General features: G+C 41.5%; 1 protein-coding gene across 2 annotated transcripts in view; it reads right to left on the bottom strand.

Moving 5' to 3' along the window:
• Positions 1-26,903, bottom strand: part of LOC126356030 (chymotrypsin-1-like) — a 141,485-nt gene that overhangs the window by 13,688 nt on the left and 100,894 nt on the right. Inside the window, exon 5 of one of the 2 annotated variants that reach the window (XM_050006684.1) lies at positions 26,225-26,335. The exons of the other annotated variant lie outside the window; for it this stretch is intronic. Coding sequence (XP_049862641.1) covers positions 26,225-26,335 — 111 coding nt within the window. The remainder of the gene's footprint in view (positions 1-26,224; positions 26,336-26,903) is intronic. 2 annotated transcript variants of the gene reach the window in all.

Consider the following 26,903-nt stretch of genomic DNA (forward strand, 5'->3'; position numbering starts at 1 on the left):
CTACCATCCAACAGAACACAAAAAGATGCTTCTGCTGAACAGGCTGCCATTAATTTTTTACCATATTTTAACAACAATTACTTCGTCATTTATTATAGGCACATGTGCGTAAATTTCATGTTTTATTGTATTGGGCATAAACTGCTTCACTCAGGACAATCTGCATAAACTGCTTCACTTAGGACAATGTGTATATAGTATAAGAGAAGGACTTTTCGTTTGACTAATATGTTGAACCTTTAACTTCAATGAATTTTAATAGTGACCTGTTTTCTATATTTCGATACATATGTTGTAATTCTAACTTGTATGCATTGTAATGATGGTCCATTTCCAGCATTTGTTTTCCATAAAAAGGTTTGTAAGTGAGAGCGAACTGTAAACCGTGGTCATCCTGAGTCCAGCAGCATTCCGTGTCGGACATTCACACTGCGTGGATTGATCTTAGAGATAACTTGTATATTGGAGAGCTGGTAGTGAGGTTTTAGGACATGTGAAGTGATTAATTTTGGACTGAAAATGGCCGCTTGAATACTTTAACATTTGTTAACGTTTAGATAAATCATGAGTCACATGATACTTAGAATCAGTGAGCCTACTGAGATTTTAACATTTTCCGAATGTTAGGCGATGTGCAGCGTCGAACTTTTATTATTTTCGGTTGATAATCATAATTGTTATCAAATAGACTGCGGGAATCAATTCTCAAATACGCGAATTCTGATATGTTGAATGTTATAAATGAATTTGAATTAGATATTAGCGCTCGCAAATACTTTTGGTACAGCCAACTGCGTGGGACACTGTTTTTTGCCTATCAGTATTGTGCAAATAGTAATTAATGAATCTGCTAACAATTTAAATACGTAATTACACGAACTTTACTGAATTTAATAATTTCTTTAATTTAATTTCAATGATTAAACAATATTTGTTGTACCATCATTTTAACCTTATCGTGGTTAATGCTACACATATGTTCCACTAAAGCAATATGCAGTTTTGATCAAGGGATGTCCATATCTAACATCTGTCTAATGCTAGCATGTAGCAAGGTGCTTTCGGAATGTGGGAAACAATAGTGTTGACCATGAATGGATACATAGAAAGTGGTGAGAGATCAAATGGGGAGGCATTGTCCATAGGTGACAAAGTGCGTCTGTTTCCCTAAAAGGAGATCGAACCGACATCTTCTCCATTCCAAGAATATTTTATGTACATACCCGTATTTGCTCATACATCATGGACATTGTTTTTAAACATTACTGTACACATCAGTAATTCTGCTAGTTTGTACATATTTTGTATGTAGCGGGACATATATGCACCAGAATGTAGAAAACTTTGGGTTATGGTATGTCAAAGCCATTTTCAAATGCTATTTTGAAAAATTGTGTGCGATATTTCATATGTTTGATTCTCAGGAAAATAAATGTGTTTCAGTACTTTTTTGTTATTCTTTTTTTAATTGCCATGCTGGTAAAATCATTCTAAAATATAAAATTTAACTATGTAAATGCTAGGTTCACATGAAAACATGGGCCTACTTAGGTTCATGGGACACATGTGTCCCAATTCACCGATTTTGAAAATCGATTATGCCCGAAAGAACTGACACCACGCATTCATATAACTAAGTCGCCTCGATGGGCTGTGAATCTTTCACTTTCATTGTGTGTTGTGTACATAGTTCTGAGTAGTCAGCGCGTACACAACTTTCCCACTAGAGCGCATCCCACTAAGCACAACAGCGCAGGCGCAACACCCTTCCGTCTCCGCACTATGACATGGCGCTGCCATAGAGACAGACCAAATTCTGCTTCTGCCGATCCGCGTATTAATATGTAACGCAGCCAATGAGATTGCTGCTAACGTAGAACCTTTTCTCCTCGCGGATAACACTCGCACAGTGATACACGAACGCGCGAGGTACACTCCTGGAAATATAAATAAGAACACCGTGAATTCATTGTCGCAGGAAGGGGAAACTTAATTGACACATTCCTGGGGTCAGATACATCACATGATCACACTGACAGAACCACAGGCACATAGACACAGGCAACAGAGCATGCACAATGTCGGCACTAGTACAGTGTATATCCACCTTTCGCAGCAATGCAGGCTGCTATTCTCCCATGGAGACAATCATAGAGATGCTGGATGTAGTCCTGTGGAACGGCTTGCCATGCCATTTCCACCTGGCGCCTCAGTTGGACCAGCGTTTGTGCTGGACGTGCAGAATGCGTGAGACGACGCTTCATCCAGTGCCAAACATGCTCATTGAGGGACAGATCCAGAGATCTTGCTGGCCAGGGTAGTTGACTTACACCTTCTAGAGCACGTTGGGTGGCACGGGATACATGCGGACGTGCATTGTCCTGTTGGAACAGCAAGTTCCCTTGCCGGTCTAGGAATGGTAGAACGATGGGTTCGATGACGGTTTGGATGTACCGTGCACTATTCAGTGTCCCCTCGACGATCACCAGAGCTGTATGGCCAGTGTAGGAGATCGCTCCCCACACCATGATGCCAGGTGTTGGCCCTGTGTGCCTCGGTCATATGCAGTCCTGATTGTGGCGCTCACCTGCACGGCGCCAAACACGCATACGGCCATCATTGGCACCAAGGAAGAAGCGACTCTCATCGCTGAAGATGACACGTCTCCATTCATCCCTCCATTCACGCCTGTCGTGACACCACTGGAGGTGGGCTGCACGATGTTGGGGCGTGAGCGGAATACGGCCTAACGGTGTGCGGGACCGTAGCCCAGCTTCATGGAGACGGTTGCGAATGGTCCTCGCCGATACCCCAGGAGCAACAGTGTCCCTAATTTTCTGGGAAGTGGCGGTGCGGTCCCCTACGGCACTGCGTAGGATCCTACGGTCTTGGCGTGCATCCGTGCGTCGCTGCGGTCCGGTCCCAGGTCGATGGGCACGTGCACCTTCCGCCGACTACTGGCGACAACATTGATGTACTGTGGAGACCTCACGCCCCACGTGTTGAGCAATTCGGCGGTACATCCACCCGGCCTCCCGCATGCCCACTATACGCCCTCGCTCAAAGTCCGTCAACTACACATACGGTTCACGTCCATGCTGTCGCGGCATGCTACCAGTGTTAAAGACTGCGATGGAGCTCCGTATGCCACAGCAAACTGGCTGACACTGACGGCGGCGGTGCACAAATGCTGTGCAGCTAGTACCATTCGACGGCCAACACCGCGGTTCCTGGTGTGTCCGCTGTGCCGTGCGTGTGATCATTGCTTGTACAGCCCTCTCGCAGTGTCCGGAGCAAGTATGGTGGGTCTGACACACCGGTGTCAATGTGTTCTTTTTTCCATTTCCAGGAGTGTATTATAACGAGTGTACAGACCTCCGATTAGTCAGTCTACATTTTTCTACACCAGTCTGTACCAGTTTGCATTAGGCTGTGCCAGTCTGTACGAGTTCTACATTTGTCTGTACCAATTTATAGTCAAGTTTCAGTCTGCGCCTAATAAGAGTACCATATTCCTGTACATAGACATGAAGATAAATGTATAGACACTTTTGTCAAGTATCAGAGATATATGTGGGAATAAGATTATCGTACCAATACCAAAGAAACTTCAAATTGTCAATCGTAAATAGCATCCAGAACCAAGTTAAGTAATTTTATGCTTGTTACTATTTTTAATAAATGTGTGTTAAAATCAATCAAGTTCTGTTTAAAGTTGGTCACCGTCAATCTGCTACTCTAAGCGTGCAAGTGGCATTTCCATCGTCTGACCTAACGGCAGAAGATAAACACGCCCACGATAAGACCACGAGACATATTGCTGACACTCGCCTACTTCATTAGAGCGACAAGTCAAATAATCTGATGGTGTGTGTACTGAAGGTCTTACAGTACGGACACCACAGAGTGAATGCACAATCGCGTTTGATTTCCCATGGTAACGTCAAAGTAGCGAGCATGGAGGACATGGACGGGCACAGCGAACAGGTGGCGCAAGGGGGAATGTGGATCGTAAGAGCGTACGATCTGTAAGTGTGTCCGAAAGATGGAGTAAATTTGTAATACAGGATATCATACAGGGTGTTACAAAAAGGTACGGCCAAACTTTCAGGAAACATTCCTCACACACAAAGAAAGAAAATATGTTATGTAGACATGTGTCCGGAAACGCTTACTTTCCATGTTAGAACTCATTTTATTACTTCTCTTCAAATCACATTAATCATGGAATGGAAACACACAGCAAAAGAACGTACCAGCGTGACTTCAAACACTTTGTTACAGGAAATGTTCAAAATGTCCTCCGTTAGCGAGGATACATGCATCCACCCTCCGTCGCATGGGATCCCTGATCCGCTGATGCAGCCCTGGAGAATGGCGTATTGTATCACAGCCTTCCACAATACGAGCACGAAGAGTCTCTACATTTGGTACCGGGGTTGCGTAGACAAGAGCTTTCAAATGCCCCCATAAATGAAAGTCAAGAGGGTAGACGTCAGGAGAGCGTGGAGGCGATGGAATTGGTCCGCCTCTACCAATCCATCGGTCACCGAATCTGTCGTTGAGAAGCGTACGAACACTTCAACTAAAGTGTGCAGGAGCTCCATCATGCATGAACCCCATGTTGCGTCGTACTTGTAAAGGCACATGTTCTAGCAGAACAGGTAGAGTATCCCGTATGAAATCATGATAACGTGCTCCATTTAGCGTAGGTGGAAGAACATGGGGCTCAATCAAGACATCACCAACAATGCCTGCCCAAATGTTCACAGAAAATCTGTGTTGATGACGTGATTGCACAATTGCGTGCGAATTCTCGTCAGCCGACACATGTTGATTGTGAAAATTTACAATTTGATCAAGTTTGAATGAAGCCTCATCCGTAAACAGACCATTTGCACTGAAATGAGGATTGACACATTGTTGGATGAACCATTCGCAGAAGTGTACCCGTGGAGGCCAATCAGCTGCTGATAGTGCCTGCACACGCTGTACATGGTACGGAAACAACTGGTTCTCCCGTAGCACTCTCCATGCAGTGACGTGGTCAACGTTACCTTGTACAGCAGCAACTTCTCTGACGCTGACATTAGGGTTGTCATCAACTGCACGAAGAATTTCCTCGTCCATTGCAGGTGTCCTCGTCGTTCTAGGTCTTCCCCAGCCGCGATTTGTAGGCTGGAATGTTCCGTGCTCCCTAAGAGGCCGATCAAATGCTTCGAACGTCTTCCTGTCGGGACATCTTCGTTCTGGAAATCTGTCTCGATACAAACGTACCGCGCCACGGGTATTGCCCCGCGCTAATCCATACATCAAATGGGTATCTGCCAACCCCGCATTTGGCCATGCGGTTCTAGGCGCTTCAGTCTGGAACCGCGTGACCGCTACGGTCGCAGGTTCGAATCCTGCCTCGGGCATGGATGTGTGTGATGTCCTTAGGTTAGTTAGGTTTAAGAAGTTCTAAGCTCTAGGGGACTGATGACCACTAATGTTAAGTCCCATAGTGCTCAGAGCCATTTGAACCAACTCCGCATTTGTAAACATTGCACTGACTGCAAAACCACGTTCGTGATGAACACTAACCTGTTGATGCTACGTACTGATGTGCTTGATGCTAGTACTGTAGAGCAATGAGTCGCATGTCAACACAAGCACAAAAGTCAATGTTACCTTCTTTCAATTGGACCAACTGGCGGTGAATCGAGGAAGTAAAGTTGATACTGGCGAAACTAAAATGAGCTCTAACATGGAAATTAAGAGTTTCCGGACACATGTCCAAATAACATTTTTTCTTTATTTATGTGCGAGGAATGTTTCCTGAAAGTTTGGCCGTACCTTTTTGTAACACCCTGTATAATATGTATCACAGCTGCAGATTCTGAGTGGTGTCTGTTCTTTCGGGCATGTCCGGAAGAACAGATACGATGCGTTCATTCAGAAAATTTCATTCTGTGTAATGTGTGTGTCAAATTTTAGAGGGTCAGTTTCACTGGGGGTAATTTTTTAGTTTATCCTGTGTTATGTCGGGTGGGTGTACATGATGTAATGAACGTAGGTTTTTTGTCGGTATAGCTGCAGTGTGTAAAAATTATAACGAAAAGTTTGTTTTGGGGGTAAAGATTAAATGTAAATTTCATATATCACAGCAATACTAAACGATACTTCATTGGGTTTAACTTTTGGAGGAGGTTGAGTATATGCTACAACATATAATAAACATTATCAGCTGCAGTAAACACTTTATTACAGGATACTTCACTCTGATAGACATCCGTGTCCACATGAGGGACGATATACTTTTGGTACAACTGCAGAACACAATGGTTCAAATGGCTCTTAGCACTATGGGACTTAATATCTATGGTCCCCTAGAACTTAGAACTACTTAAACCTAACTAAGTTATAGACATAACACAACACCCAGTCATCACGAGGCAGAGAAAATCCCTGACCCCGCCGGGAATCGAACCCGGGAACCCGGGCGTGGGAAGCGAGAACGCTACCGCACGACCACGAGATGCGGACGCAGAACACAATGACAGCAGTTTAGTTCTAGTACTGAATGACAGTCAAATATCCTGTTTCATTTAACTACTAATTTGGTACACTGTTATGACTAATACCACTAGCTCGCTCTTGGATCACATCTACGATGAGGATGCTATTATAGTTGGCTGTCAGAGAGGGCTATCCAAGAGCAGGGCGAGCGGTGTTGCGCTCTGACGTAAGCAGACTTCCAGCAGCGGCGCGGTATGGAACCTCTTGAGGAAGGATCTTCGCCAACGACTCTCATTCGGAGCTGCGTCTGGCGGCGACAGTATTTAAGCTTGGGGTTACGTAGTGAAGCACCAATTTTAACATGGATCTAATTCGCCAGACGACGCCATGTTACGATTTCTTATTGCACGCTCCCCGCTGTTGTGAGAAAATTTAGTGGGAAGAATTCTGTAGACTAACATTTTATCGAAAGTTCTGGGTTTGTACAAATTTAATAGTGATTGGCGGAGTATTAATTCTTTTCTGGGTTTAACGTATCTTGCTAACATGACAGTCCTGTCTTCTCTTGGGAACGTAGAAGGAATGTTGGAGGACTTTTCGCACTAAAGCAAGAGTATTTTGCCCAAGCATAAGGTCAGTTTTGCGTTGGTACTTTGTCTGCTGATTGCATCGATTCCACTGGAGAAGACGTTCAGAGCCTGATCTGTGGCGTTTTGTTACGGCATTTTCTTACCAGGAAATATATCACAATTAAAACACTTCCGTCCTGACGGTGGCCTGCGAACTGACAAATATACGGGCGTAGTACGCGGATATTGGAGGTATACAAACCGGCGAGGGCATCTGGAGAAAGAACGATACTGGAAATGAACGCAAGAACATCGATATTCTGTAGTATAATCGGGTAAAAGTGCAGTCAAACAACACTTCAAAATGTTAAATAATGCAATAGACTGAGTAATTGAAGGCAACTGGAATTACTGATAAATGCTATGACAACCCATATGCTATATTAACTTCATTTAAAAATTAGTGCAACGGAGAAAAAGATAGACATTTTAATGAATTTTTATTGTTTTCTGAATATCTGATTACTAGTGTTTTGACTCTGGCCTATAATTTACGGGTCAGATTTTTATAATGTTTCTTTAATATATATTATGTCTATAGCTACGTAAGTTTATTTTCATACCATATCCTGTACACATGCTGCTTCATACATCACAACAAAGTGGTCTCGTTATTTGTCTGTCATAAATTATGTATACATTACATATTATGTTTAACAAATTCGGTTTGGTGCCACTTAATATGTCAAATTAGCAAACTCAGAGCCACATTAAGTGAAGGTGTGTAACATAATGGATATGTTGCCGAGCTATTCATCCACCTAAAGTTATTGGTATCATTGGAGTTGTAAGTTTTGACTTGGCTGGGGGGGGGGGGGGGGGGGGCGCGAGGCGAGGACAGGTGGCTTGGACAGCTTTGCAGCCGGTGTACAGGCGAACAGCAACAGATAATAGGTGGTTTTTCCCAGCCATGGAACAGGTGAAGTGACCATTAGCTTGAATATTAACACGTATAGGAACGCGCTGGCAGTAAAGAACGTAACTACTGCATTATGGCAGATTGGAACTATTGAGCACTACATTCAAAATTTAAGAATAATTCACACTTTCCATGTATAATAAAACCACTCACATCAGAATAATCAGGTCACTGACACACATTAATAGAGGTATTAATATTACGTGTTTCACAAGAATGACTGAAGTTAGATCAGGGGTCTCCAAACTACGGCCCGCGGGCCGAAACCGGCCCGAGAGAGCCGGCAAACCGGCCCGCGTTAGCTGGCCGGACATCCCCGGTATCCGGCCCGCCAAATATTTGAGGTGGTACCTATACTGCCAACAATGGAGTTTCGAGGCCTATCGCGACCAATACACCGCAACATTGTCGGAACTCTATCTTTACAAAGCGGAAGGTAATGGTTAAACTTGTGGCTATCCACAATAAACAGACAGAGCACTCTCCGTGCGATAGTGAAAAAAAAAAAAAAAACGGTTAACAGACTAGTTTGGCGAGTGGCCCACCACTGTCTCCCTGTGGAGAAGAATGAAGTCGTCAGTCAAAACCAAATATGAATAAATTCCATGAAGAAAACTACCGAATCATATTTTACCTCTAAGATTGATTGTATATATATATATATATATATATATATATATATATATATATATATATATATATATATATATGACTGTGTGACACTAACTAACTTTAAAATCGCACCGTCGCATTAACGGTTATAATAATATTTTAGACGATTTTAAATAAAGCCACATCTAAAGTAACTGAGGAAGAAAAAAATGGTTCAAATGGCTCTGACCACTATGGGACTGAACATCTATGGTCATCAGTCCCCTAGAACTTAGGACTACTTAAACCTAACTAACCTAAGGACATCACACACATCCATGCCCGAGGCAGGATTCGACCTTGCGACCGTAGCGGTCACGCGGTTCCAGACTGAAGCGCCTAGATCAGCACGGCCACACTGGCCGGCCGTTTGTCGAAAACATTTCAAGGAAAAAATTCTTTGCGTTTTATTCTACTCACGAGTCTGGTGCAAGTCTTTCAAATGGACGCCACTTCGGCGACTAGCCTTAGTAATCAGTCAGTATGGACGATGCTTCTTAAGCGAGATTTCACTTTCTTTTGAAATCGAATCCGGGAACCCTGGCGTGGAAAGCGAGAACGCTACCGCAAGACCACGAGCTGCGGACTTTTGATTACGTATTAAAATACATACAGTCCACCAATCAAAATTATGTAATTAAACAAAAATCGTAGTTCGTTTCAGCGCTAGCTATTCCCACAACCTTAGATTTTTGCGATTTCATCTTTCCTTTCGCCTTACATACGGTGATCATGGAGTGCTTGGGTGCTTTAATCCCACTAGGTAGACCTTGGCCTTTATGACTTCGTGGAGGAGTCAATGTGGCCCGCGGACTAAAAAGTTTGGAGACCCCTGAGTTAGATCACAGCAGGAAATGAATACTCTAATAAAAATCGTTATAAATTAAGAACGGTTGAACGCTTCATATTATAAGGACAAAAAATAAAAAATAAAATGATCATCATTAAAAGCCACACCGTGTTTTTCGTTCCATTTATTAATTTATCGTGTGATTTATATCTTTTTAATTACATAAATGTACCAAATCATCATATTCTCCACGCTTACACAAAACATGACTGCAGTATACCATCCCTTATAACTTTGACTTGGTAACTACGTATCATATGTACAACTTGTTTTGTGACTACAACCTTATTGAATTAAATATTAAATTTGGCCGCTATTAAAGACTCTAATAACCTGAAATTGATAATTTGAATATAATATGTTATTCCACTATCGAACAGAGGGAAAAGAGATGCTTCTATATTGAATAGGCTACCTTTATTTTTACCATGTTTTAATCATTTCTTCGTCATTTATTGTAAGTGCATGTGGACAAATTTCCTGTTTTATTAAATTCTGCATAAACTGTTAGGCTTAGGATAATGTGTATGGTCCGAAGGAAGGCTGTAACAGAAAGACTTTTTGTTGGATGTATATTTTATAACTGTAACATGTCTTCATTATAAATACTGGCCAATTTTCTATACTTTGTGAGTGTTCTCAATTATGACAAGGAAACTGAAGGCTTATAAGTGCAAGAACAGAAAGAAAGCCGGTAGTGTGCATGCCGACTCGCCAAGCTGTCCAGTGGAGCTATATACGCTTACTCATAGGTGAACGGTGGTTAGCCTGACAGTCAAGGTGCAGCAGTGCCATTATGGGTAGAACGTCACATGCACTCCATTGGCTCTGTACTCTTTCCAACACGGTTTTACGGAAACAACTCATCAAAAATGAGATTTTTTGTTGACATAGCTTTATATGTCAACTTTATGGTGAAGTGTCCACCATCACGCTAACAGTCATACTTAATGTTATACTTTCATTTAAGTAAAACGCGAAATTCGAGAAAGTTTGCAGTGAAATATATGGGCCGCTATGATTTTGCGTTTGGTGCATATTACACCATATGTTGCTGGTAAGGAAATTTCACTGTCTGCAATCTCGATAAAATAAAATTTATGTAGCGTGTTAACTCAGAAGCGCACGCACACGAGAATGAAATATTCATAACATACCTTAGACCTTCTAACTCGTTTGAGATATCGAAACGAGAATTTGGTAAATAATAGCACACAATGAGTAGAGTATTTTTCCATATGCCTAGCATAAGTAACTTTCTTATCTACTTCGATATAATCGAAGCTACAGTTTTTATTTGATTTTTTTTCAGTCCAGTTCTGCAATTTTTTAAAAAATTCCTTGACTGCTACTGAAAATGGACAAATTCAAAAAAAAATATTAAGAATACGAAATTTGAAGTAAAAGAAGGGAACCAGGGGAACGTATGGACAGAACAACGGAAACACGAACACAGTCAAACATTGAAGAAGTTTTGGGAAAGGAAAAAGAAGAAGAAAACATTAAAAAGGGAAACATTGAATAATCATGTAATACTCAAGTTCAATGACTGTCTTAAGGGACAAGCACCATTCATATATATGTAAAGCACAGGAAACCATTGAACGCATTGGACGGCAGCAAGCTCGATCCTTGCTACCATCCAGTGTCCATTTTTTTGTGCCGCACTCTCGCTCGGCTTTCGAAAACATAATGAAGAGCACGCTAGGCATCTAAGTCCCTGGCAGGGTAGTTCAATTTGCGCGTGGAGTGACTTGACTGACTAACTACAATGTTAATGAAGTCGGAAACTGTGTAATGTATGGAATTATTTTTTAGCTCTGCAACACCCTTACAGACTGTTTCTGATCATCCTGTATGGACACAGGATTGTTCATTAGTACGTCCTGTGTATAAAAACTATAAGACGTGAAAGAAAATGGCACGTGGTGGATACAGTATCTCTCCAAGTTTTTAACTCAAATTACAGGTGCTGAATATGAGCACCGTTTGGAACACGGCAGAAGTCAATACGATCAGAAGGGCAACTCCTTGCAATTCGATTATATCATGGAAAGGTAAACAGCAGCAGCCCGCTTTGAAAATCTGTTCGTTTGGTTGCCTATCTGTAGAGGCGAATTTATTTGGTGTGATACCCGTAGCAGACGCCTTGTCTGCATCTTGTGCTCTCTTTGTCAAACTATTACGAATCAAACGCCGAACAGATGTTCTGTATCATCTGGCGCATTGTCAGAACAGGGTATAGGTTCTACGTTTTCTCCAGAGACAGCTCTGCTGAGATACGATCAACAGGTGCATCACAGTGTGTGAGTGAAACGGCACAGTACAGGAAGCGTACATCAAAGTTGAAACACGCCAAATAATACAATTTCTACGGGCAAAACGCCTAATTGCTCGCAGATTCACAGTAAAGATCAGCGATATATGAACTAAATGCAGTGTAGCGTCTAGTCATGCAGAAATGGTGCTAACAAATTGACCAAGGCGGCCATCGACATCGACCACAACCGACAATATCTAGGCAGGTGAGGAAAATATTCGAAAGAATCGCAGAGTGGCTATCGTGGACATTGCTGAGGAGACTAGCATCTCGAGAGGCAGTGCTCATTCCATTGCCCCATGACGTTTGCAGTATCGGAAATAGTCTACAAGATTGGTTCAGCGATCACTGTTGCATGTACTCGAAGGTGCAATGTCTGCCGTGTCTCTGACCTTAAGTTGTCAGCCCCCGTTAGCTCAGTGGTGAACGTGGCGGAATGCCACGCCAAGGAGAACGGGCTCGATTCCCGGCTGGGGCAGGAGATTTTCTCCGCGCAGGGACTGGGTGTTGTGTTGTTCTCATCATCATTTCATCCCCAACTCCGACACACATGTCGCCCAATGTGGCGTCGAATGCAATAAGTACTTGCCCTCGGCGGCCGAACTTCCACCAATGGGGGACTCCCGGCCCACAATGCCGTACGCTCATTTCCATTGGACTTAAGTTTGGGTTACCATATGGACGGAAATCATAAGGCACATCATAATGGTCGCTGTGATATGCGGCCATCATTTCAATTCTGCGCCAGAGTGTCTACGAAATGGAGACACATCTTCTCACTTCCGCAGAATAAACGCAAAGTTGCGCCATGAGCAGGGAGGGTCAGGGCCACATTTTTCGTCGTCTGTGAAGGAAATGTATACACAGAGTTTATAGCAAAAGGCATAACCATTAAAGCAGATACGCAATGTGCAAAACTGACATCACTGCAAGACGCTATAAAAAACAAGAGGCGTGGAAAACCAAGCAAAAGCTTTTTTTTATCTTCATGACAATGCAACACCATACATGGAGAACTGCATCAAACCAATCTTTGGACTGAAGACCACAACAGCACAACAATGAAGTGGCAATAGTCACGGGGCACCTCCAAATATGGTGTCGGAACTCCTTTTGCCCGGCGTAGTACAGCAGCTCCACATGCCATAGACTCAACAAGTTGATGTAAATCCCTTGCAGAAATATTGAGCCATACCGTCTCTACAGTAATTGCGAAATTATTGCCAGTGTAGCATTTTGTGCAAGAACTGAGCTCTCTATCAAGTCTCCTACATACTTCATTGGACTCATGTCAGGCAGTCTAGCAGGCCAAACCATTCTGTCGAATTGTCCAAGATGTTCATCAAACCAATCGCGAACTATTGTGGCCCGGTTAAACAGAGCACTGTCATCCGTAAAAGTACCTTCCTTGTCTGGGAACGAGAAGTCCATTAATGGCTGAAAATCGTCTCCAAACAGCCGAACATAACCGCTTACAGTCAATGGTCGGCTCATTTGGACCAGAGGACTCAGCCCGTTCCATGTAAACACAGCCCACACCATTATGGAGCCACCACCAGCTTCTACAGTGCCTTATTGACAACTTCGGTCCGTGGCTTCGTGGAGTCTGCGGCACACTCTAACCCTACGATTAGCTCTTACCAAATGAAATAGGGACTCATCCAACCAGGCCACTGTTTTCCAGTCGTCTAGGGTCCAGCCGACACGGCCACAAGCCGAAAAGAGGCGCTATAGGAGATGTCGTGCTACTAGCAAAGGTACTCGCGTCGATCGTCTGCTGCCATAACGCATTAACGCCAAATTTCGCCACACTGTCCTGACGAATAGGTTCGTACGTCCCCTGTAAGAGGTCCATGATTAAGGAATTTGTTGCTAGCGCACTCGAGTAGATGTAATTTCGATGGATTGCTCACGTGCTGCCTGCGATATGTAAGCTATAAGAGAATCTGAGGCCAAAGAGCAGTGTTGAATGCAGTAGGAACTGTGTGTTGGAGTAAGTAGTTGCTAACGAGCAGTCTGGTGTATCGTGTTGGCTGGGCCGGTCTTGGTGGAGCGATGGCGGAGCCTGAGCGTTGTAGTGTAAGGTAAAAGCAGCATCGTGCATATGTAGTATTGTTATATCAAGTCCCATGTAAATTTTTAAAAAATCTCTTGATAATAATCTTTCACATAAAAAGTAATTTTTGACAATCATTCATTTCAATTTAAAGAATTTACTAATTTCTCCAATCCTTGGTCATCCCGATTATTGAAAAGAAAAATCTGTTGTTTCCTTTTATACATGACAAATCTATCGGCCAGCATTACACTCGGCTGTGCCAGAATAATTTCTTATAGGAGCAGATATAAATGCGTTATCCGGCGACCTTATTGAGGTAAGAATTTTCAATTTTTTCAGAATGATCTTTCAGGGCCATGACGCAGCACTGCTGACGTCCAAAATTTATCAGTTTAAATTCACAGTCAATTGTTGAAAGGTTACAAGTGAGCCACAATCTTTTATTGAGAGATTAGTCACATTTTATTGGTGACAGGTTACGCAATTTATTTGTTGAGAGCTTACACTTGTCGACAACCGGCCAGGATCGTATTTTTTTGAATTTCTCAGTAGTACTCAGTTATATATCTGCTTTTTTTATACTTAATGTTAATTGTAGTTTGTATCTGGCGCAACGCATTTACTAACTTCTCACACTTTGTTTCACAGATCATCGGCAATTTATTGCTCTTTGTTGTAATTGTGTTTTTTCCATTTTTTCTTTGTCTTTCTTTGATTTTGTGCTGAACTTTGATTTGTGAAAATGCCGCGAAAAACTGCTAACAGTACATCGCATGTGCAATGAGTGAAAAAGCTGACTCGAATAATTTGACCGATAATACTAGCGACAGTCAGTGTAATAGTGATAATCCTCTTACAGATAATCAATGCGTGCCGATCACTAGTAATGATTTTAATTCTAATGATGAGCAAACAAATTCAATTGTGTCTTCTGTTAATTTAACGACAATTGACGACGCGGCACGTTCCGTTACAATGAACGCTGCCTATTTTGAAACACCTGATTTGCAAAGTTTATACAGTGAACAGACAAATATTTCTTATGTAGGTGAACAATATACACAAAACGCGTCATATTTATTTGATGTGACCAACAGAGCACATCCGATTAGCAAACCTTTTCATGAATCAGACAATGACGAAATGGTTACATAAAACGTGACATATGCAGATACATCATCACACAGCACAGAAAATAGATTCGCTAATTTTGGGTTGGATCAAGTTATGGCATTATTACTACAACTCAATGAAAAACACGACAACCTTAATGAATCGAACAAACAACTTAATGAAAATCTCACACAGTCGAATGAAAAACAAGACAACAATTACAAACAACTTAATGAAAACTAGACAACAATTATAAACAACTTAATGAATCGAACAAACAACTTAATGAAAGTTTCAAACAGTCGAATGGAAAACACGTCAACCTTAATGAACAGAACAAACAACTTAGTGAACAGATTACAGCCGTTGCCGTGCAACGACATGATACTAAAGAACAATTACCTGAGGAGATTAAGGCTTGTGAAGAAATTAGATCTGTTGCACAAGAATTAAGTAATATACATGCAGCCGCAACGAAATTACTTAGAGATGAAATTAGTGCAGTAGCTAAACAATGTTCTGAAAACGTAACACAGTTACGCGACGAGTTTAAATTAATGTCAGCAGAAGTTTCACGCACTCTGGTTGTGGAAGTCGATAAAAAATTTGAACAACAGAACAGCCAAATTGACGAACGTTTTAAAGTGACAGAAATGAAAAATGTTTCAGTTTCTAACACGTCACAGCATATGCCACATTCCGAACATTTGTCACACTCACACGGCCAGTGTAAACTAGGTAATTTACAGAGACTACGTGACTTAGAATCCGAAGAGACACAGATGAATAGATTCTCATTCAATCCTGGACCTTCTCAGACATACAGAGACGATAATTTTGATTACAAACACTTTCTATCTGTTAGGAAATTTAAGGTATTTAATAATGACAGAAAACAGATTCACTCTTTGGACTGGATACAACAACTTGCTTTTGAATTTTCACCGGCATTGCCTCTAACGCAGAAACTATAATTTAATTGCAGCCCGTAAGTGACCTCAGGGGGTTCATTATACTTCGATGAATATGTGCCGTAGCGTGCACAGGGCCCCGAGCCGTAGTAGTGCTATTTCATCTTTAGTTTTCTGCACTGCTGCCTTCTCTTTTACTATCCTTTATATCTATCAAAACAGCTCTTCAACTATCGATCTATATAGGATTAGGTATGAGTAAAGAAAACCTGATATGACAAGTTTTTACCGAAAGTGACAGTTTTCATTATACGCTCCAGAAATGATAACCACCCGAATTTTAATGACAAACAAAATTTTAATCATCAGTATATGCAAAATTATCAGCAATCGCAAACACATTTTGGGAACACTAGAGGGTTTTCACCGCAACAACATCAAAAGCAGCCGGTTAGCATACCAAACCAACAATGTAGTCTGCAAGGTCAACCAAGCTTTAATGTTTCGCCGCCTACACGTACAGCGTCGGCTCCGCCAAATAGTAAAATCACTACGTACAGAAAACACACCATTTCAACTCATATCGCAATGCGCCGTATAGCAACGATTATTATGACAGACGTAAAAGTAATGAGCACAGTTTTCAGCGTAACAGTCGGTCTTACGAGCAGCAGAATCATCCGCAACAACAGATTATCATGAATAAACCAGACAGTCGGTATCATACCGAACCTAATACGTCAGGAAGAAATAACAGAACAGTACAAATAGTTGAAATGCCACAGCATCCTCCCGCAAATAACAACACGTCAGAAAGAATTTGACTAGATACAGTACAGGTTGCATCTTCCAGCAACGCAAGCAATACTTTGGACACAGAGAATCTTGTTCACGAAAATGTTATTACTTTTGACGACATCCGAGACACTCTTTTGCAGGAAAAACCAGTTATTCAGAAAACCATTTCCCACCCTGTCATTGAAGTAAATATTGGGTCATCCAAATTTTCAGCAGTAATCGATTCTGGATCACCTATGTCAGTCATAAATGAAGAAACTTTCAATGAATGTAACAATGAGAATATTTATCCTACGTTACCATTAGGCAGAACTAAAGTAAAAGGAGCAGTATCTAGTAATGGAGTAGATGTAAAGTTGCAGACACACTTATCATTTTGTATTGCAGGTCATACGTTTCACTCAAATTTTTGGATTGTTCCCTTATTGACAACAGACGTTATTTTAGATACGAATTTTCTGGTACAACACGACGCAATTATTGACTTTCAAAATTCCTAGTTAATGTTAAAGGATGAAAATGTGCAACTGGCATTAGAATTTCAACACTCTTTATCTGCAGAAGAACAATTAATCGAACAGAGGTCATTTCTACATCGCGTAACATAGACTGTTCACCCAACTACAATACACCAGACGAAGCCGACTATGACGTTCTGCAAATGATTTCTGATAAAGTTAAACAGAGCAGTGCAAATACAGACGACGAACGTACAGAGCTACGCAAAATTCTTTTATAGAAAGCTCCAGTTTTTGACAACACCCCTGGTACTATGTTATTCACAGAGAACAAGTTAAGAAAGAATTGCAAGCTATGCTTGACCAAGGAATTATTGAACCGGCAGTTAGTCCGTACATAAACCCTCTCCATATTGTTAAGAAAAAGGGTGGCTCACTTCGGCTCGTGCTTGATTCGCGTCTCATAAATGATATTATTATTAATGAATCAGATCGCCCTCAAACACTAGAAGAACTTCTACAGAAATTTCACGTTACTACTGTTTATTCCACATTAGATTTGAAATCGGGATTTTGGCTAATTCAGCACCATCCAAACTGCAGAAAGTACACAGCATTTCTCTGTTTTGGTGACTGTTATCAATTTTGTAAATTACCGTTCGGTTTAACAATTTCTTCAGCAGTGTTTATTCCCGGTTTGAATACTATACTTTCGACAGAATTAAAAGACAGAATCACAACGTATGTAGACGACATGCTTATTGCAGAAGCTAACTGGTCTGAACACAATCTGATTCTGGAACAACTGTTGCAAACTTTTCGTGCACAGGGACTCACTGTTAATCTTATCAAATCGCACTTCGGGAAAACTTCCATAAAATTTCTTGGACATATAAATTCAGGAGAAGGCATTGCGCCTGACCCGGAAAAACGTCAAGCTTTACGTGACATTACTGTTCCAACGACGAAGAAACAATTACGCAGCTTTCTTGCTTTAATTAACTTTTTCCATAAATTTATTCATTACTCTGCTTGAGATACCCCTAGATTATGCCAACTGACGGGTAAAAACGCTATTTTGTCCTGGGATAGCCAAGCACAGTCTGAATTTGTCAATCTAAAACAAGCTTTGTTGAACGCACCACTTTTATCACACCCTGATCCTACCAGAAATTTTTCCATTGCCACCGACAATTCTAACACCGCTTTAGGCGTACACATTTTTCAGGAAATTGAAGAAGACGGTACTACAGTAATTAAAAACATTGCCTTTGAAAGTCTCAATCTGTCACCTGCTGAACGTAATTATTCTGTCACATAACTTGAAACATTATGTGTTTACCCGATTTAGGCATTTTCTTTATGGAAGACATACTACCGTTTACACAGATCATAGAGCTATACAGTTTTTACTTTCAGCTAAATTGACACATGACAGGTTAAGCAGATGGAAACCTTATTTACAGGAATTTAATTTTACAATTGTTCACATTCCCTGTACACAAAATATTGTAGCAGACGCACTATCCCGATCTCTCAGCAATAATCAGCAAGACATTGCAACCAATATCTGCAAGCAAATTTTAGCGTCATGTATATTCAACAAGTTGCATTCGAAAATTTTATTTCGGCATCACTACGAGACATAGCACAAGAGCAGAGCAAAGACAACCTGTGGAAAGAAATTAAACGTCTTTGGCAAGGTAGGAATAATGTTACCATCAGAAACCATTACACTGTACGCAATAACATTCTGTTTCGCCGCTCTCACCCTGACAGCAACAATTGGTTACTATGCATTCCTGACGGACTTGTTAACAAATTAATTTGGTATACTCAATTAAGTTACGCACATTATGGGGCCAGAAAATGTTTTCTTATACTGAGACAGAACTGTTATTTTGCCAACATGGAGAAACGTATTCGACGAGTTTTAGCGTCATGTAAAATCTGCCAGAAAGCTAAATCAGACACGACTTCACATATTCCTCCGTTACATCCCATTGTACCTGTTAAATTGAGACACATGGCCGCTGTAGACATTTTTGGTGCGATTCCCAGATGTAATAGAGGTTTTTGTTCCATCTTTGTTGCTGTTGAACGAAATTTGTTACCTTCACTCCGTTACGCAAAGCTACTGCTAAAACTATTTCGAATGCATTTGTAAAAGATTTTTTATTTCATGTATGGCATGTATTGAAAGTAATTTCCGACAATGGACCACAATTTCGAGCTGCGATATGGACCCGTATGTTACGAGGTAGAAACATTTCTCCGATCTACATATCCAAGTATCACGCTTCTTCGAACCCTTGTGAACGACTGATGAAAGAAATTGGTAAACTATGTAGAATATACTGTTATAAAAAGCGTATTGATTGGGACACACACATACTCTCAGTCCAGGATGTAATTAATTCCATACCAAATGAATCTACTATGCTATCTCCGACTATTATATTGAAAAATGTCGAACCACCTAACAAAATTAAAGAATTAGTATCTTTTCCTACATCTCGTCGACTTCGTCACCACGAAATAATTGACATTGCGCTCAACAACATCAAACGTGCCGCAGAGCGCCGGAGACGACAGCAGAAACAGGTTTGTACGCGCCGTGACTTTCACATTGGACAGAAGATATTAGTATGCACGCATTATTTATCCAACAGAGGAAAGAGTATATGCAGTAAATTTGAGCTTCTATACGCAGGTCCACATGGAATACGAAGCATTCCTCACCCTAATGTAGTGCACGTCGAAACTTTGAGAATGGAGACGTGTCGTCTTCAGCGATGAGAGTCGCTTTTGCCTTGGTGCCAATGATGGTCGTATGCGTGTTTGGCGCCGTGCAGGTGAGCGCCACAATCAGGACTGCATACGACCGAGGCACACAGGGCCAACACCCGGCATCATGGTGTTGGGAGCGATCTCCTACACTGGCCGTACACCTCTGGTGATCGTCGACGGGACACTGAATAGTGCACGGTACATCCAAACCGTCATCGAACCCATCGTTCTACCATTCCTAGACCGGCAAGGGAACTTGCTGTTCCAACAGGACAATGCACGTCCGCATGTATCCCGTGCCACCCAACGTGCTCTAGAAGGTGTAAGTCAACTACCCTGGCCACCAAGATCTCCGGATCTGTCCCCCATTGAGCATGTTTGGGACTGGATGAAGCGTCGTCTCACGCGGTCTGCACGTCCAGCACGAACGCTGGTCCAACTGAGGCGCCAGGTGGAAATGGCATGGCAAGCCGTTCCACAGGACTACATCCAGCATCTCTATGATCGTCTCCATGGGAGAATAGCAGCCTGCATTGCTGCGAAAGGTGGATATACACTGTACTAGTGCCGACATTGTGCATGCTCTGTTGCCTGTGTCTATGTGCCTGTGGTTCTGTCAGTGTGATCATGTGATGTATCTGACCCCAGGAATGTGTCAATAAAGTTTCCCCTTCCTGGGACAGTGAATTCACGGTGTTCTTATTTCAATTTCCAGGAGTGTACATCAGACCGTGCACGTTTTCGAGTTTATGTGTATTGTTTTCCTATCGAAAGTAGAATTTTTGTCTGTATGTACTATGAAATCTTTAAGATGTTATAAACACCAGTTGACATTAACATTTTGCCTTATGATATCTCAACATCGTGACTATTTTACATTTTTTGCTACTACATTATGATACTGTGTGTACATTTTTTGCACTTGAAAACTGTCTATGTTTTTGACCTAATACGTTTTCTGTCATGCTATGCTGTATGCTTAATTATATTACTAGAAACAAATTTTCATTTAATGAGTATGTGATTTAAATGCGAGATATTAATCCTTATTCATCATTTTCAGAAAGCAATACCGTGTAAAAGAAATAAATTAAACAAACCACAGTGGTTTACTCTGAAATGGAAATTTCACCAGCGGCATGAACCAAAGAAAATGCAACATCGTATGATAGCAGTCTTGACTAATTATTTTTGTTTCAGAATATGAGGCGATTGATGCAGGCTGTCAGACAGAACTATAGATGTTAATTTTAGTGATGATATATGCTAGAAGTGGGAAACTCTATACTATATGAAGTAATGAATGATAATGAATAGTTGTATGAAGAATATGGTAATATGAACAATGAAGTTTTTCTTTGCAGATGATGATAATGATTTCTGTTAGTTAAGAAATGCTATGTAGTTATTTAAGTATTTGTTGCAGTTCCTTTTGACAGCATGTCTTATGTCGCATAGTATAATGACTGAACGTTTTGGAAAAGACAGCTAGAGTACATACATATTGAGTACACATTTCATTACCTGTTAATTCGAAGTTCACTACTTTTCTCCATAATATGCATTTCTTCTTTCAGCTCAATAATCCATTTTGTATAATTCGAAGTTCACTACTTTTCTCCATAATATGCATTTCTTCTTTCAGCTCAATAATCCATTTTGTATTTTTTCCAGGAGAAGCTTTTCATAATTTTAATATGCTATAAACACTTAGTTATGAAACCTGTTCTAATACTTGCATTTTTTTTACCCATTGTGTGTATCATTCATGAATGTGATCACATATACTTGTTTCATAACCTTGCTACAGCTGACTCATGACGAATGACGTTATTAATCCTTATTTCCAGCAATAAGTCAAAATCTAATATTTTCATGCCTCAGCTAATGGCTATTGATCCCAACGCAATGCATTGCTAGCACAAAAAAAAAATTTATTACCAGTCCCAACTATTACCGGTATACAACTAAATAATGCTACCAGTTGAAGATATATTTCTAGTCCTAAATATAATGCAAATTTCTCAGATGTATTGAATCCCTTATATCTGTGTATCATTGGACTACAGACCTTGAGTAATAGTTACAGTGTGTTACATTTTAAGTATGTCCTATGTCACTTGAATGATGAGTTCTGAGTAATACTGAATGATATTTTGTAATAATGCATAAATGGTATGCCAATGATTACTGTAATGAGATGTATTATGAATGACGTTTTGTAATAATTACTGTAATGAGATGACTTATGCATAAATGCTATGCCAATAATTTATGTAAATAATATTTTGTTATACTCTATAAATGCTATGCCAATGATTACTGTAACTAGATGACTTATGCATAAATGCTATGCCAATAATTACTGTAATTAGATGACTTATGAATAATGTTTTGTAATACTCCATATACACTACATAAATGCTATGTAACTAGCCAATGAATACCAATAATTATTCAGATTAGTTGATACGCTAGTGTAATTCTGAATGATGACTAGCATAAGACTTAATGTCCTTCACCTTCTGCCCTATTTACCAGCAATTACTGCAATATCCGTATGTCCTGTCCATCCTCATGATCATGGAACACTATATATGGTTTTTGCACTAATTCTACGTTGCTGGAAGAGTATGGATTCTACAAGAATAATGTTGACAAATCAAGCTGTCCACCACCTTGAACGATAGAGATGTTATTATGGTCCTACTGTTTGGTGTACCTAATGTACTACCAAAATGATAACATACAATATTAATGCAACATTTCAGTGTCTTGGCTACACTGATAAATACTTCAGGGAAGAGAACTTCAGATTGTTTCACATGGTGTAGTGCTTCTGTAGAAAGATATGGACTTTCAGTGCAGCTACGTGCAACCTACTGCGCTACAACCATGATGCAATCCTTCCCATTCCTCTCCAAGTTCTTGTAACATGGTAAAGATTTATGCAGTGCGTTTAAATTCTTGTAAAATGATAAAGACATATACAGTGCGTGTGCACTGCATTTCATTTGTTAATATGATCAGTTGTCGTAAATATGCTGAAGATTTTTACAGTGCGTGTGCACTTCATTTCATTTGCTTATGTTTTCAGTTCTCGTAAAAAATGCTAAAGACTTATACTGTGCGTGTGCACTTTATGTTATTTGTTAATATATTTTGTACTCATTGCTTATACATTGTGTCATTTCTGAATATGTTCTGCACTTATCAATAATGTATATACTCTGTGATTGTAGACTTAGTTAATTAATTAGATTATAGAAAAATTTGTAGCTCATGGCAAGTCCAATTGACTCACCATCAGTGCCAAAATTTTGCCCTCCCCCCCCCCCCGCCCAGTGGAGGGTTATGTAAGAGGTCCATGATTAAAGAATTTGTTGCTAGCGCACTCGAGCAGATGTAATTTCGATGGATTGCTCACGTGCTGCGATATGTAAGCTATAAGAGAATCTAAGGCCAAAGAGCAGTGTTGACTGCAGTAGGAACTGTGTGTTAGTTGGAGTAAGTAGTTGCTAGCGAGCAGTCTGGTGTATCGTGTTGGCTGGGCCGGTCGAGGTGGAGCGATCATTCATTTCAATTTAAAGAATTTACTAATTTCTCCAATCCTTGGTCATCCCGATTATTGAAAATAAAAATCTGTTGTTTCCCTTTATACATGACAAATCTATCGGCCAGCATTGCACTCGGCTGTGCCAGAATAATTTCCTATAGGAGCAGATATATATGCGTTATCCGGCGACCTTATTGAGGTAAGAATTTTCAATTTTTTCAGAATGATCTTTCAGGGTCATGACGCAGCACTGCTGACGTCCAAAATTTACCAGTTTAAATTCACAGTCAATTGTTGAAAGGTTATAAGTGAGCCACAATTTTTTATTGAGAGATTAGTCACATTGTACACTCCTGGAAATTGAAATAAGAACACCGTGAATTCATTGTCCCAGGAAGGGGAAACTTTATTGACACATTCCTGGGGTCAGATACATCACATGATCACACTGACAGAACCACAGGCACATAGACACAGGAAACAGAGCATGCACAATGTCGGCACTAGTACAGTGTATATCCACCTTTCGCAGCAATGCAGGCTGCTATTCTCCCATGGAGACGATCGTAGAGATGCTGGATGTAGTCCTGTGGAACGGCTTGCCATGCCATTTCCACCTGCGCCTCAGTTGGACCAGTGTTCGTGCTGGACGTGCAGACCGCGTGAGACGACGCTTCATCCAGTCCCAAACATGCTCAATGGGGGACAGATCCGGAGATCTTGCTGGCCAGGGTAGTTGACTTACACCTTCTAGAGCACGTTGGGTGGCACGGGATACATGCGGACGTGCATTGATCTGTTGGAACAGCAAGTTCCTTTGCCGGTCTAGGAATGGTAGAACGATGGGTTCGATGACGGTTTGGATGTACCGTGCACTATTCAGTGTCCCCTCGACGATCACCAGAGGTGTACGGCCAGTGTAGGAGATCGCTCCCCACACCATGATGCCGGATGTTGGCCCTGTGTGCCTCGGTCGTATGCAGTCCTGATTGTGGCGCTCACCTGAACGGCGCCAAACACGCATACGACCATCATTGGCACCAAGGCAGAAGCGACTTTCATCGCTGAAGACGACACGTCTCCATTCGTCCCTCCATTCACGCCTGTCGCGACACCACTGGAGGCGGGCTGCACGATGTTGGGGCGTGAGCGGAAGACGGTCTAACGGTGTGAGGGACCGTAGCCCAGCTTCATGGAGACGGTTGCGAATGGTCCTCGCCGATACCCCAGGAGTGTCCTCGCCGATACCCCAGGAGTAACAGTGTCCCTAATTTGCTGGGAAGTGGCGGTGCGGTCCCCTACGGCACTGCGTAGGATCCTACGGTCTTGGCGTGCATCCGTGCGTCGCTGCGGTCCGGTCCCAGGTCGACGGGCACGTGCACCTTCCGCCGACCACTGGCGACAACATCGATGTACTGTGCAGACCTCACGCCCCACGTGTTGAGCAATTCGGCGGTACGTCCACCTGGCCTCCCGCATGCCCACTATACGCCCTCGCTCAAAGTCCGTCAACTGCACATACGGTTCACGTCCACGCTGTCGCGGCATGCTACCAGTGTTAAAGACTGCGAAGGAGCTCCGTATGCCACGGCAAACTGGCTGACACTGACGGCGGCGGTGCACAAATGCTGCGCACCTAGCGCCATTCGACTGCCAACACCGCGGTTCCTAGTGTGTCCGCTGTGCCGTGCGTGTGATCATTTCTTGTACAGCCCTCTCGCAGTGTCCGGAGCAAGTATGGTGGGTCTGACACACCGGTGTCAATGTGTTCTTTTTTCCATTTCCAGGAGTGTATTATTGATAGGTTTCGGAACTTATCTGTTGTGCAGTTACACTGAATGTGAATTACAGAATTATATTTTTAACTGTTGGGAGGTTATTAAATAAATATCTTTGCGAGGTTACACCAAACTGATATCAGTTGTTATTGCACGCAGTGTTGCTTGTCTGTAGGCAGTGTCAGCTCTATGAAAAAGCCGCTGGTCTCGGTCGTCGGTGGTGAAACGCAATGCCCGAAATTTGGTATTCTCCACACACTCTTGATACTTTGGATCCCGGTCTATTGAATTCCATAACAATTTCCGAAATGGGGTGTCCGATGCGTCTAGACCCAGCTACCATTCCGCGTTCACAGTCTGTTAATTTCCGTCGTGCTGCCATAATCACGTCGGACACATTTACGCAAGAACCACCTGAGTACAAATGACAGCTTCAGCAATGCACCCTTTCATACCTCGCGAACGCGATATTATCACTATCTTTATAATTGCATAATCCTATTCCACGAATTTTGTCACACCATTGTATATGTATTGTCACCTCAGTGTCATATATTTGTGTCACCTGGAAGTGAAGTGAGCATGTTCTATAGAAGTTACATGGTCTGCAAAATAAACGTGTAACTTACGTTTTGAAATCGACTTGTATTCGTATTAGTAGAGAATCAGTTAAGTTTAGTAAAATAAAAATAAAAACATTGCTCTTCCACTTACTCTGCCCTCTAGCACCTATCTAGATAACAAGTTAGAAACAGTTTAACATTAATATTAAGCACTTTCTTAATGTACTTCACATTCATTTAGGAATCAACAAGTTTTGCATACAACGCAGTACACATAGCATACGCATCCAAGAAAATAAAAACGACAACGGTAAAACCACAGTGAACTCACCAAGGTAGTGACACCCCATCCGCTCACGTTGCACGGCGTATTCGTCGTAGGAGTACTGTTCGAGAATCCGATGGGCTGCACGTTACGATCCCAGGTTAGTTTCTTCTTAGTCTGCAAATCCATCACATAATTCAATCACTACCTAGAAAACCAGCGAATAAAAACAAGATTTCATACTTGTTGCCATTCTACACTGCAGATAAATTAAAAGGCATTAGGCAACACAAGTATAGTGACGGAACAAATCATGACACCAAAAAATTAATTAATGTAGGATAATAAAATTTCATGAATACATTTGTTTATGCAACGTATATAAATGATTAACATTGCAAAGTCACAAGTTAATGTAAGCGCGATATAAGCTATTGCAAACGTGAACGGCCAGAATGTTGAAAGCAAGCATACAAACGTGGCAGCATTGTGTTGTACAGGTGTCGGATGTCAGTTTGTGCGATAGAGTTCCGTGACTATTGACGTGGTCGATTAATGCAGGGACAGTCGGTGCTGTTTGTGGATGACGCTGGAGTTGTCGTCCGATGATGTCCCACATGTGCTCGACTGGGTACAGATCGGGTGATCCAGCAGGCCAGGGCAACATGTTGACACTTGTAGAGCATGTTGGGTTACAAAAGCGGTATGCGGGCAAGAGTCATCCTGTTGGAAAACAGCAATGGAA

The sequence above is a fragment of the Schistocerca gregaria genome, chromosome 3 (genome assembly GCF_023897955.1).
Source record: "Schistocerca gregaria isolate iqSchGreg1 chromosome 3, iqSchGreg1.2, whole genome shotgun sequence".
Classification (NCBI taxonomy): domain Eukaryota; kingdom Metazoa; phylum Arthropoda; class Insecta; order Orthoptera; family Acrididae; genus Schistocerca; species Schistocerca gregaria.